Raw genomic sequence first — 14,290 nt, 5'->3', positions numbered from 1 at the left:
GAACTACACTCCCATTCCGGCGTAATAGTCAAAGAAGTTTGCTGCTGTAACATGGCCGAAGCAGGCGCAGTAATATTTGAAACACAATGAACACAACATTATCGTCACAAACTGGTAAATACATTAATAAAGTAAAAACTTAATTGGCATAATTGTCAGGCGTTTACAGTATTTGCTAAATATTTTAGCAAATTAATAATACTAGCATAATTATACAGAGAGTTAATTAAAGCACTACACGAACTGAAAGGCAAATAAGCATATAAAACAATAAATATAGCCCTAACCAGTTAATATAATTATTATAAAATTAGGCCTATTGTATTAGCCCTACTGTTTAATAATAATAATTTACAAATATGAAATATAAAGAACCGATCCGTTAAAGGGCGAGCGGTGCTCCTGCACCCAAAATACTGCCACTTACGTCTCTTTGCGTCAGGCGCCGCCAGAGATAAAATATGTAAACATTTGTCGGTAGTGTTGAAAACGACGATCATGATCAATCAAAAAAAAAAAAAATGACAGAGATGTGTCTGACATGAAGTCATTTTTCCTCCTCAAAATTAGACTTCATAACTCCCAATTGCGAGTTTATATCACAATTTTGAGAAAAAAGTCAGAATTGTGAGATATAAACTCACATTTGCAAGTAGAAATGTCAGAATAAAAATAATAGAAAATAAAAAAAAATATTTCTGGCTTTGTTTCTCACAATTGTGAGTTTATATCAAGCAATTTTGGGAAAAGGTCAGAATTGTGAGTTTATATCTTTTTTCTCACAATTCTGACTTCATAACTCACAATTGATAGTTTAAATCATGCAATTCTGAGAGAAAGTCAGAATTGCGAAGTTTTTATCTCACAATTCAGACTTTATTAAACGCAATTGTGAGTTATTTATATAAACTTGCAATTCTAAAATTAGACTTTATAACTCGCAATTACAAGCTTATATCACAGTTTTGAGAAAAAGTCAGAATTGCAAGATATAAACTCACATTTGCAAGAAAAATCTGAATAAAAAGATAAAAACTCACATTTCTGATTTTATTTCTTGCAATTGTGAGTTTATATCTCGCAATTCTGACTTTTTTCTCACATTTCTGACTTCATAACTCGTAATTGCAAGTTTATATCATGCAATTCTGACTGTAAAACACACAATTGTGAGTTATTTATATAAACTTGCAGTTCTAAGAACATATAATTTTTTACTCTTCAAAATTAGACTTTATAACTCACAATTATGAGTTTATATCACAATTTTGAAAAAAAGTCAGAATTGCGAGATATAAAGCTCATATAAACTCATCTCAGAATAAAAATAATAGAAAAATAAAAACTCGCATTTCTGACTTAATAACTCACAATTGCAAGTTAATATCACACAATTCTGAGGAAAAATAAATTGTTTTTAGAAAAAGAAAAAGTTTTTAATCTCACCATTCTGACTTTATTTCTCGCAATTTAAAGTTTATATATCACAATTTTAAGAGAAAAAGTCAGAACTGCAAGTTTGTATCACACAATTCTAAAAAAAAGTCACAATGACTTTTAATTGTTTTTTATTCAGTGTCAGAAACAGGCTTCCATAGTCGGCCAATATACCGGCTAAAAAAAAAAACATCTTAAACTGTTTGTTTCATGCTGTTTGATGGTTTAGTAGGGGTTTGGGTACTGCTTTAAGGATTTTGTTGTTGTTTTTTTAGCAGGATTTTCAGCTATAATTATATTTCAAAATGTGCCAAACCAGCAGTCTACGAGGTTAATCACATTGTTTTGAAGCAGAATGTTTTAGTAAAGGGAAAGCCGACAAACTACAGTCCATCCCATGAGGATACATCATTTACATAATCAAATTAAAACAATAGAGAAATGTAAAACTGTTGATTTAAAGGGAATAGTTCACCCAAACATGAACATTCTGTCATTACTTATTTACCCTCATGTTGTTCCAAATCCATAAGGCCTTTGTTCATCTTCGGAACACAAATTAAGATAAGAGAGCTTTCTGATTGTGCATAGACATCATCAAAAATATCCTAATTTGTGTTTCGAAGATGAACGAAGGTTTGGAACAACATGAAGGTGATAATTAATCACAGAATTTTTTATTTTTGGGTGAACTATCCCTTATTGAGAGTGGGTGGGCACTAAATTGATCTTTTGATGCAATTTGTTTGTTTAAATTCTGTAGAATGTAGACTCATGGGTAATGTAGTTTTTCAAAAGTGTGTACCATCGATCAAAAACCTTCTAGCTCCCTGTAAGTCTGTCTTTTATATGGAGAAATGGTCTGGGTATTCTGAATAGTCCCATGTATTTTATACTAATTAAAGTGTTGTGTAATTAGAAACATGCTAACACCAGACCCTATTAAAATTCATTGTGAGTCGTGCACCTCACAGAGTTGCTGCCTATGTAGAGCACTTATGCAGTCCCATGAGCGTTAGGACGCACCCTTAGAAGGCAGCTGCTTAGACAACAAAGCGGCTGGCTAGATTTTGAAACAGAGCTTATGTCTTCTCAGGTTTATTAAGCAAACAGGGAAGAAAAAGATGACAGGTGCTTATTTTAGAATCAGTGATCAAGGCATTGTGCATGTTAGCATAATCTGAATTTGCATCATGCCAGGGTTATTATACGTTACTCAAACCATGAAGAAACACGTGTTACTTGACATAAAATAAATGTTAACTGAAATAAAATTTTAAAAATCATACATTTAATTTGCTAGTTGCCATGGCAACGTTTCTCATTTAGTTCAACTTGATGTACTGAAATAGCTTAATCTGAAATCAAAATGAATAAAAACGATATAGACATATTTAAGGAAAAGCTATATTAGTATCGCAGTGATGCTCAAATAACACTGCAGTGTGCATTGTATCATAATTAGTTCAAGCTATATCTAGTTTTCCAGTATACAGCTCCTTCTTGATTCATTTTTGTACACGCTCTTCTATATGAGTATGCTTTGCTGTAGGTGTACATTGTGTTTATTTATATGTAAATATGTGTAAATTATACACCCCTGAGGTACTCCCATTAAGAGCAGGTCTCCATTCTGCTTGCCTTGGCTGTTTTTTATTTATTTTTTTGCTGAAGCGTACAGTAGTTTACTGCTTATTAGCTGCAGAATAGAATATTTAGGTGCGTTTGTGGTGTGTGTAGAGAAAGAAAGAGCTGCTGCAGACCTGCACATTGGAGATTTAATCCCAAATCACAGTGTATACTGTGTCTGAACCGGCCACACTTCAGTAGTCACCGGCTGTTGCTCGGCAACATGCACCACAGTCCAACATCTTGTGAAGTGAAGAGCCAAGCTGCTGTTTTCCATCTCACCCTTGAACCTCTCTCTCTCCTCTGCCTCTCTCTCTCTATTCATTTGCTCTCCATTCCTCCCTACTGAGACTGTTGTTCATCAGGCATTTCACACGTTCTCCTGTTTCTCTCTTGTCTATTCTTCCTATTAAGTTTCTTCTCACTCCGATAGGCCACATGTTGTGCTCTGGACCATCTCATTATTGTTCATATATACACAGAGTGCTTGTCTATCCCGTCATCTTTCTGTCTTTCAGGATGCTGCGCGAGCGAATCTCAGCCCTCTAGAGTACTGGGAGAAGGCAAAGATGGGGGACAAATAGGGACATTATGTTCTTGTGGAAAAGGCATTATGTTCTGCGTTGTCTGTCTTTCTCTCTCGCTCCCTTCGTCTGACTGTGCCGTGACGTCTTTTGGTGGACTCTCACACTGAGTCAGAAAAGTGCCAAAGATTTGCTGAAATGCTGTCACTGTTCACACACATTTGCTTCTTCATGTTGATAGGAAAGATCCCAAATCTTGCTTATCACATTGTTTCTCCTCACTAGAATTTGATGTATTTTATCTCATGATAAACTGGATAGTATTAGCAGGAGGTAAAGAGTTTCAGAAATGAGCATCTGTGCATGTTATTCTGTATGTGTACATATACCTCTACAATAGTGGTTTTCAACCAGGGGCATATTAAACCGCAAATGAAACTACGAGTATGCGTGTCAGATTTGTGTCACATTCAGCAGCGGGTAGGTCTTAGAGTAATAGCAGTCAAATAAGCTAAAACCCCAGCTGCACTGCAAAAAAAGCAAAACAAGATTTGTTATCTTGTTTTCAGCTAAATATCTAAAGATTCTTAAAACAAGAATGATTTTCTTGAAAATTGCAGAAAAAATTCAAGTCAAAATTAAGTGAGTTTTTGCTTCGAACAAGCAAAATAATCTGCCTATGGGTTAAGCAACAGAAAACAAGATTATTTTTCTTACCCCATTGGCAGAATATTTAGCTTTTTTAAAGCTAAAATACACTTAATTTTGACTTGGTTTTTTTCTGAAAACAAGACAATAATTTTTTACTCATCTAGAAAATCTTTCCTGATTTAAGAATTTTTAAATATTTTGGCTGGAAACAAGACAAAAAAAATCTAAGTAAGACAAGCATCACTTTACTTAGATTAGAAGTTGTTAATATTATTGTTATTATTAAGTCTAATAAATGTTTAAATTGATAGCTCACAGTTATAGTGTAATGCTGAATGGCTATAGTCAGTGGTTAAATATTAGGAATAAAGAACAATTTCCTAAAAACTTTAGTAATATTGGTATCAGTGATGCTCACTGTCACAATGGGGGACTCGGGAGACAGACGTTCGGATCCAAATGCAGGCTTTATTTGGAAGGCGTGGTAAACAGACAGGGTCAATCACCGGCAAACAACAACAACGAGGATAATCCAAAGAGTAGTCAAACACAGGCAGAAGGTCGGGGCTGGCAGCGAGAATCAAAACACGGGGAGGAGTCCAGGAATCAAACACAAGGGAAAAACAAACACGGAAAGAAACGCTCAGAATAAAGACCATACGGAACAATAAGACTTCGCAAGGAAGCTGTGAGTGTCTGTGGCTTAAATGCATGTGGGTAAATGTGAAACAGGTGTGTGCAGCAATCAGTGCAGTGGAAAATGAGGAGCAGGTGTGTGCAGTGATTGGTGCAGTGGCTTGTGGGGATTGCAGTCCAGAAGTGTGGTGCAAGAGTTCATGATGACAGGATCGACCAGATACGTGACACTCACCTTTAGTCATCATTTTTCTACAGTACATCAATTTGAAGATCGAATGTAAAAATTATTTCAATAAAAAAGTATATTTAAAAACTTTAATGTTAGATAGGATTAATCGTGATTAATCGCAATAAATTTTTAGAAAAATGTGTGATTAATTGGGGTTTTTTAAACAATTGACAGCACTAATTTAAAGGCACAATGTGTATGATTTTTTTATTAAAATATCCAAAAACCACTAGAACAGTGTTATAATTTGCTGACTTGTGTACTTACATTATCCCAAATGTTTCGAAAAATGTTTAAATCCAGAGAAATAAGCAATTTTAACTAGTGTAAGAGACCGTGTCATTGTGTTGCCTGCCAATGACGTCATACACCCTTGATTATCCGGTTTTATTTAATGGAAAACATGGAAACTCCAAAAACACTTTATGTTATGCATTTTATTAAACAGGTGACGAACGCACAGAGTAGCATTATAACAGAACTTTCAACACACACAAATGTATCTAGTATGATTAAACAGCGCTGCTTTTACCTACATACGCATGACTGGAACAAGCGGAAGCGGTCGACTGTGGCATAATGAAAGCTTTGCTGCTTTCGAGCCATGTGTCGCGCTTGTCCCTCATTAGCAATTTCTCCAGCGTCCTCGTTTCACTTCCACGACTTTCAGCCCCACCCTGCTTCATACTACAGAGACCTTAATAAGTCTTTAATACATTGGCTCATCCATGGACATGATTTCTGCCCAAGTCCCGACGGATTACATCAGCAGTGGGGATGAAGACAACAACTCCCATGATTCCACACTCAATCACTGCATCATCAAACTATGCCTTTGTTTCTTTGTTTGTTTTGAATATGCGCATTCTAGCGGCAAAAACGTACATATTGTGCCTTCAAGTCGTAAATTTTTTTTACACATATATCTTTGATGTTTCTACATTAATTTGAAGATTCAATGTGAAATTAATGCAATACAAAAGTATATTTAAAAACTTTAATGTTAGGTAAGATTAATCGTGATTAATTCCAGAAAAAAATGTGTGATTAATTAGTTTATGTAATAATTGAAGAACAAGCAGTTCTTGAAATTTCTTGAGTCACAAAATAAATTGTGGTTAATTAATTCTTAAATGTTAAGTTGTACTAAGTGACAACTTAAATATTTGAGTTGATTCAACTTCAAATTTTAAGGCAGCAGGGTAACAAATTATTTTAAGTTGACTCAACAAATTGTTTTTTTTCAATACAGTGTATTTATAAAATTTTTGTTAATATTAGTTAATAGAAATACATTTGTTCATTGTTAGTTCATGTTCATTCACAGTGCATTAACTAAAGTTAACAAACAACATTTGATTTTAATAATGCATTAGTAAAGGATGAAATTTTACTGACCATTAACTAATAAAACCTTATTGTAAAGTGTTACCGATCTGTTTTATAAGTATAACAAAGTTACAGGAAATGGATTTTTGTTCTTCTTTTCTCGAGACAAAAAGGCTGTAGTAATCTCACATGTCTTCTCAGATGTTTCAAAAGACATCTCAGTGGTGTTTCACATTGTCCTCGGTTTTCCCAAAATAGCAAAGTCTGCAAGTAAAAGACAGAGCATCACTTTGTTTTACGAAGCGGTGTGGACAGTTAAAAAAAAGAAAATTTGTGCTGTTTGTGATTTCACAAAATGGTGATGGCTTGGCTCATGAATATTAATTACCATATGCAGAAACTATTTACAATAATCTTTCACTGTTTTGATAAACAATGTCCATGTGAGGTATTGAAAAAAAGGAATGTTGCTATAACAAATGTTCGAAATAATTTCAGTAGGCCCACTGTTTTCAGTGAGTTGCTTTTTTTTGTGATGTTTCCTCTGCACATGAGGGGATCTGGGTTCTAGTCCCCTGTAAAAGTAGGGTAGGCAATTTTAGATAAGCTAGCAATAGCAAGAAAGCTTTTCCCTGCAAATATCTCTCTAAATTACAGAGAGATATGACAATTTTAAATGGATAGCTCACCCAAAAATGAAAATTTGATGTTTATCTGCTTACCCAGGTCATCCAAGATGTAGGTGACTGTGTTTCTTCAGTAGAACACAAACAAAGATTTTTAACTTAAACCGTTGCAGTCTGTCAGTCATATAATGACAGTGGGATCTATGGCTATGAGACACAAAAAAACATACACAGACAAATACCAAATTAAACCCTGCGGCTCGTGACAATACATTGAGGTCTCAAGACACCAAGCAATCGGTCAGTGCAAGAAACTGAACAGTATTTATATCAGTTTTTACCTTCGATCCACCGCAACATCCAACTGTCCTGAGCACGTTCACAACAGCCAGCGCGTTTACACAGAGAGATTGTGGGTACGACGGCTACTCAAAATGGCAATTACTTCTGCTTATCCTGATTGTTGCAACCGATTAAAATCTAAAAGATGATGTTTGCTTGAGTGAACTCATCCGGGAGTGTTGACTTTTCACCGACTTTATGAAGTTATGGTTGCTTGCTTTTCGTCAGGCGCTGGCTGTTGTGAACTCACTCAGGACAGTTGGACATTGCGGTGGATCAGAGGTAAAAAAAATATATAAATACTGTTCAGTTTCTTGCACAGACCAGTTGTTTCAGGTGTTAAGATCTCAATGTATCGTCACGAGTCACAGGGTTGAATTTGGTTTTGTCTGTGTATGTTTTTTTGACTCTCAAAACCGTAGATCCCATTGACTGCCATTATATGACTGACAGACTGCAACGGTTTTAGTTAAAAATCTTCGTTTGTGTTCTACTGAAGAAACAAAGCCACCTACATCTTGGATGCCCTGGGGGTAAGCAGATAAACATCAAATTTTCATTTTTGGGTAAACTATCCCTTCTTACGGTCTTACGGCTTCCACAGATGATATACATTTAGACCACTTATCTTTTCGGGATTTGAAGAGACTTTCAACTAGCATAACAAAACCAAGTCAACTACCCTACCTTAAATCAAACTTTATATTTGAATAAACCGAAAAGGTAGTTGTACATCAACGCATATAAAATAAATATCGACATATTTGTTTTCAGTGGAATGAATAGCAAGCCACTGAAAAGCTGTGTAAACATTGCCGTTGGTGCTTTCCAGTGATTGATAACAACAACAAAATGTGTTTGTGTTTTACATGCTAAAGGCTAGCGGGTAGCAGCACATATTAATGGAGTTTCTGAATGTCATGTAGAGATATCTTGCATTAAAGTCAACGTATGAAACATTATTTAGCATTGCTTGGTAAATTTACAGGAATCCACGTAATTGGGAATTTTGTTTGAGGGCAAAAGATTTTGTAAAACAGATTTCGCAATGGGTTCAATTTGGTTCTGAAAGTTGAAAGTGATTTCATTGTGAGCTGTGCTTTATCCATTTCTACACTTCTGAAACTAAACAATGGGCCTTTTTACCAGTGAAAATTCAGTGAAATTTCACTAACGTGACTGAATGTTTAGACCAGGCATATGCAAATATGCAGAAGCAAGAACACACACACTTGAATGGGCTGTTTTTTCATCGCTGTTAAAATCCTATGCTAGGCCTAGTCTCATTATCCCAGCAGCAGGAACATGAGATTTCTCTTTTTTCCCCCTCAAGTCAAACATGAATTATTTAGCTTTGTGTTGATCACGTTGAGTCTCTGCCCTGAGCTTCCCTTCCCAGTTCCCCTACTGTATTTCTCTCTCTCTTTCTCTTAGAGCTGTGTATGTTGATGCTAGCCTCTACTCCGCAATCCAAAATGCATGTTTTTCTCACAGAATTCGCCTTGTTCTGAAAAATCCTGCTCTGAGTGACTATGTCATCATGTACAATGAACAATGTGTAGCATTTCTTCTCAATGGCACTGTAACTGCACTCAGTAATTATTTCTGTACAGTGTGGGGCGAATCTTCGCAAGCACACATGCGTAAATAATTCACCATGCCAATGTTTTGTTGAAGCCAAGTCCCACATTATCAGTGTACACATTTGTGAGTCATAACAGAAAGAAACTGCCTTTGCCCCAATCTTTGTTGCAGATATTGTTTTTCTCCATCTAATTCCTAAATTGAATTTTCACGCAGCTGAGAATCGGCACGTCGTCCGCCGCACCTTTATCAATTATTCACATCCAGCTCTTTGGAAGCTTAATAAGCAGCTGTTATTATGACTTGTCAGTCAACTAACTCATAGCAGTTCTGGCTTTGTTTTTGTGATAAAAGGACCATTTTGTATTACTGTAAGTGAGCAAACGATGATGCTAGGCAGACATTATTAAAGAAAAACAGTTTTGCGAGGCGTTAACAGACCCTTATGAATAGTTAACCCAGGTTTTACTACAAATAAAACATGGTTATATAGTTAAACCAATCAGAAATTAATCATGGTTTTGCTATACCAACTATACTTTAACCATGATATTTGTAGTAAAACTGTGGTTATACAATAGTAATCAATATGGCAAAAAAAAAAACTGGTTACTACTCTTTTACTATAATAAAACCATGGTTAATTTTTATATGGGGAGAGTCATTTATGTTCTTAAATGGGTTAACAAGGCTACTATTATCTAATAGTAAGTGAGGTCAGTTAGTTTGGTTTAGTGGTGGGGCTTTAGTTAGCATGCTAACTCAATCTAGCTGTTGCTGAACAACCTCCATATATTTTTTGGATTCAGTAAGTTTTTTTATTTATTTTTTTGAAAGAAATTAATGTTTTTTTAACAAGAATGCATTCAGTTGATTAACAGTGACAGGAAATACTGGTTGCTGATTTTAGAAAAGATTTATATTTCAAATAAATGCTGTTGTTTTAAACTTTCTGTTCAGAAGAAACTTAAAGTATTATAATAACTAAAACTAAAATCATTAAAAAACACTTCTGTTACTTGAAACAACATAGATTTTAAAGGAAATAAATATGTTTTTAATATTTTATTGTATTTTGATGATTTACAAAGCAACATTTCTCATTTTCATTTAGTTTAACTTAATATATTATAATAAAAAACTATATTGACATATTTATATACAGTCAAGCCTGAAGTTATTCATTTTTTTTTTTTTTGACCGGAAATGACACAGGCTTTTCCCTAAAGATAATAAGACGATGTACAAGAGGCATCGTTGTGGAAAAAAATATTACTCATCTTTGATTTACATTTGAATAAAAAGTGGCATGTCCACCTTGCTGGTTAAATAAAAGTAACTTTAAGTCAGAATTTGCCAGGGGTATGAATAATTTCGGGCTTGACTGTACAGTATATAAAAAAGTTAATAATAAAAATGACAAAACAGCAAAATTACTAAAACATTTCTCAAACTAAATCTAAATTTAGAATAAAACCAACAATGTAAAACCTAATTCGAAATATTAATTTAGTTGTAGTTTAGTTGGTTTCACAGGGATAAATTACGTATCAGCTGTTTTCTATTGTAATGATTTTTTTTTCTTCGGGCAACCATTTTGATTTAACAAACAAATACTTCAACCTGAATTTTTCCAGCATATGGTACTACTGTTGATAAACATAAATAGTGTGGTCTCAGAAAGTATCTGAATCATAAAATCATGTAGTTACAAAATATATCCCCTGTGAATAGTTGCAACTAACCACTGAGTTATGCTTATACAACATAACTGATTTACTGATAAGTGACTTTAAAAAAAAAAGAACAATGATGTATTCTTTCTGTTTTGTGTTCCCCTCAGCCGTTCCCTTCCCCTTGAGTCACCGCCTCACCATGAAGGAGGTGTTTGACTGTGAGGGGAAACCAAGGGTGGATCTGCTGAAAGCTCACCTCACTAAGGAGGGCCGAGTGGAAGAGGCCGTGGCCCTCCGAATCGTAAATGAAGGGGCCACTATTCTACGCCAGGAGAAGACCATGCTGGACATAGAGGCACCTGTCACAGGTACTTCCTCATTCTTTTCTCCCTGTTAAAAGCGATTATGGCAGCAGATTAATCTTAAATACAATATGCAAGATATAAACTTACACTTCTGAGAAATAAAGTCAGAATAGCGAGATATAAACTTGCAACTGTAAGAAAATAGTCTGTCTTTTTTTCCTCAGAATTGGACTTTATATCACACAATTCGGAGGGAAAAAAGCCAGAAATGTGACAAAAAAAAGTCAGAATTGTGAGGAAAAAGTCATTTGCAATTGCAAATTATAAAGTCAGAATTTCAAGATAATCTCACAAAAAAATGTGCAGTTGTGAGAAAAGTCAGAATAGCAAGATATTAACTTTTTTATTGCGAGTTTATATCTTGAAAATTAACTTAAAAAACGTCATAATTGTACGTTTGTAACACGCAATTTTGACTTTTTTCTTGCATTTGCAAGTTTATAGCTCACAATTGTGAGTTTATATCCCACAAATCTGACTTTATTTCTCTTTATTTCTGACTTTACATCTCACTATTGCGAGAATTGCAAAAAAAATTGGGAAATGTGACAAAAAAAGTCAGAATTATGAGAAAAAGATATAAATTTGTAGTTGCAAGTTATAAAGTCTGTATTTCGAGATATAAACTTAAAAAAAGTTAATATCTTGCTATTCTGACTTTTTTCTCATTGCCAGTTTATACCACTCAATTCTGACTTTACAACTCACAATTGCCAGAGTTGCGAGAAATGTGCCAAAAAAAGTCAAAATTGTGAGAAAAAAGTTAAAGAATTATAAGAATTATAAGTCTCGCAAAAAAGTTAGCATCTTGCTATTCTGACTTTTCGCAAAGTCAGAATTGTGTGATATAAAATCACAATTGTGAGATATAAACTTGCAATTGCAAGAAAAAAGTCAGAATTGTGTGATACAAACTTTCAATTCTGACTTTTTTTTCAGAATTGCGAGATACAAACTCACAGTTGCGAGTTGTAATGTCAGAATTGTGTCATATAAATGCGCAATTGCAAGAAAAAAGTCAGGCTAGCAAGTTATTAACTTTTTTGCGAGTTTATATCTCGAAATTCAGACTATAACTTGTAACTGCAATTCTGAAAAAAATTGTGAGTTTGTATCACGTGATTCTGACTTTTTTCTGGCAAATGTGAGTTTATATCACACAATTCTGACTTTATTTCTCACAACTGCGAGTTTATATCACACAATTCTGACTTTACAACGAGAATTGTAAAAATCAAAATGCGGGAAATGAGACAAAAATGTCAGAATTATGAAAAGAAGTCAGGATTTCGAGATTTGCAATTGAGATTATAATTTTGAGATATAAAGTCACAAAAAAGGATAATATTTTGCAATTCTAATTTTTCTCGTAATTGCAAGTTTATATCTCACAATTTTGAGTTTGTATCATGCAATTCTGACTTTTTTTCCGCAAATGTAAGTTTATATCACAGTTCTGGCTTTATAACTTACAATTGCGAGTTTATATCACACAATTTTGACTTTACAACAAAAAATAGCGAGAAATGTGCCAAAAAAACCTCAGAATTATGAGAAAAGGTCAGAATTTCTAGATATAAATTTACAATTGCAAGTAATAAAGTCTGAATTTCGAGATATAAACTTGCAAAAAAGTTAATATCTTGCTATTCTGACTTTGTGAGTTTGTGAGTTGTAAAGTCAGAATTGTGTGATACAAACTCACAATTGTGAGATATAGACTCGCAATTGCAAGAAAAAAGTCAGAATTGTGTGATATAAACTCACAATTCTGACTTTTTTTCAGAATTGCAAGATACAAACTCGCAGTAGCAAGTTGTAAAGAAACTGCAATTCTGAAAAAAAGTCAGAATTGTGAGTTTATATCACAATTTTGACTTTTTTTTTGCAATTGCGTGTTTATATCTCACACTTGTGAGTTTATATCCCACAATTCTGACGTTATTTCTTGCAATTGCGAGTGTATATCACACAATTCTGACTACAAAAATGCAACAAATAGTCAGAATTATGAGGAAAAAAGTCATAATTTGGAGATATAAATTTGCAATTGCAAGTTATAAAATATGAATTTTGAGATATAAACTCACAAAAAGGTTATCTTGCTATTCTGACTTTGTGAGTTTGTGAGTTGTAAAGTCAGAATTGTGTGATACAAACTCACAATTGTGAGATATAGACTCGCAATTGCAAGAAAAAAGTCAGAATTGTGTGATATAAACTCACAATTCTGACTTTTTTTCAGAATTGCAAGATACAAACTCGCAGTAGCAAGTTGTAAAGAAACTGCAATTCTGAAAAAAAGTCAGAATTGTGAGTTTATATCACAATTTTGACTTTTTTTTGCAATTGCGTGTTTATATCTCACACTTGTGAGTTTATATCCCACAATTCTGACGTTATTTCTTGCAATTGCGAGTGTATATCACACAATTCTGACTACAAAAATGCAACAAATAGTCAGAATTATGAGGAAAAAAGTCATAATTTGGAGATATAAATTTGCAATTGCAAGTTATAAAATATGAATTTTGAGATATAAACTCACAAAAAGGTTATCTTGCTATTCTGACCTTTTCTCGTAATTGCAAGTTTATATCTCACAATTGTGAGTTTATATCATGCAATTCTGACTTTTTTTTTTGCGAATGTGAGTTTTGCACAGTATAACTCACAAATGTATGAATATGTCAGAATTTAAAAAAAAAACAATTGTGAGATAAAAATTCACAATTACCTTGTTTTGTTTTTCCTTCTGTGGCTTAAACAGGCTGGTTTTGCAGCAGGGTTGTATATATTTTCAGGCATTAGTCGATAAAGAGCGCCTGTGCATTAGCATCTGTGTGTGTACATAATGAAGTTTGTTATCTGACGCCGTCTGCATATGTTAACTGTACATCCGTGACAACCTGCTTTGATACCATCAGCAAACAGGACTAAAGAGCAGCGAGGCAGCGAGAGTTTGAGAGAGAATGCACAATCCTGACCTCAAATACAAAAATAAACTCCAAAACACCCGACTGGAAGTTCAAAGAATGAACAAAGCCGTCGAAAACAAAAGGCGGCAAAGCGAGCAAGCGCTCGAGGTGTTTCCGTATGAAGTTTACCTGTGAAGGTAGCTGTCACTTTGAAGTTCGATCGCTTGTGAATGTGTATATGTGTGCGTTTCTTCCTGCCTTACCTGTCATCACATCAACTGTGAGGTGAGAATAGAGGAAAAATAGTTTTAAATTAAAACTAGGGTAATGTACTTCGCATG

General features: G+C 34.2%; 1 protein-coding gene across 2 annotated transcripts in view; it reads left to right on the top strand.

Moving 5' to 3' along the window:
• Nucleotides 1-14,290, top strand: part of ppp3ca (protein phosphatase 3, catalytic subunit, alpha isozyme) — a 79,897-nt gene that overhangs the window by 24,455 nt on the left and 41,152 nt on the right. For both annotated transcript variants that reach the window (XM_073824488.1, XM_073824487.1), the window contains exon 2: nucleotides 10,834-11,034. In XM_073824488.1, coding sequence (XP_073680589.1) covers nucleotides 10,834-11,034 — 201 coding nt within the window. The remainder of the gene's footprint in view (nucleotides 1-10,833; nucleotides 11,035-14,290) is intronic.

The sequence above is a fragment of the Garra rufa genome, chromosome 19, assembly GCF_049309525.1.
Source record: "Garra rufa chromosome 19, GarRuf1.0, whole genome shotgun sequence".
NCBI classification, from domain to species: Eukaryota; Metazoa; Chordata; class Actinopteri; order Cypriniformes; family Cyprinidae; genus Garra; species Garra rufa.
This window is presented reverse-complemented; position numbering and strand designations above follow the sequence as displayed.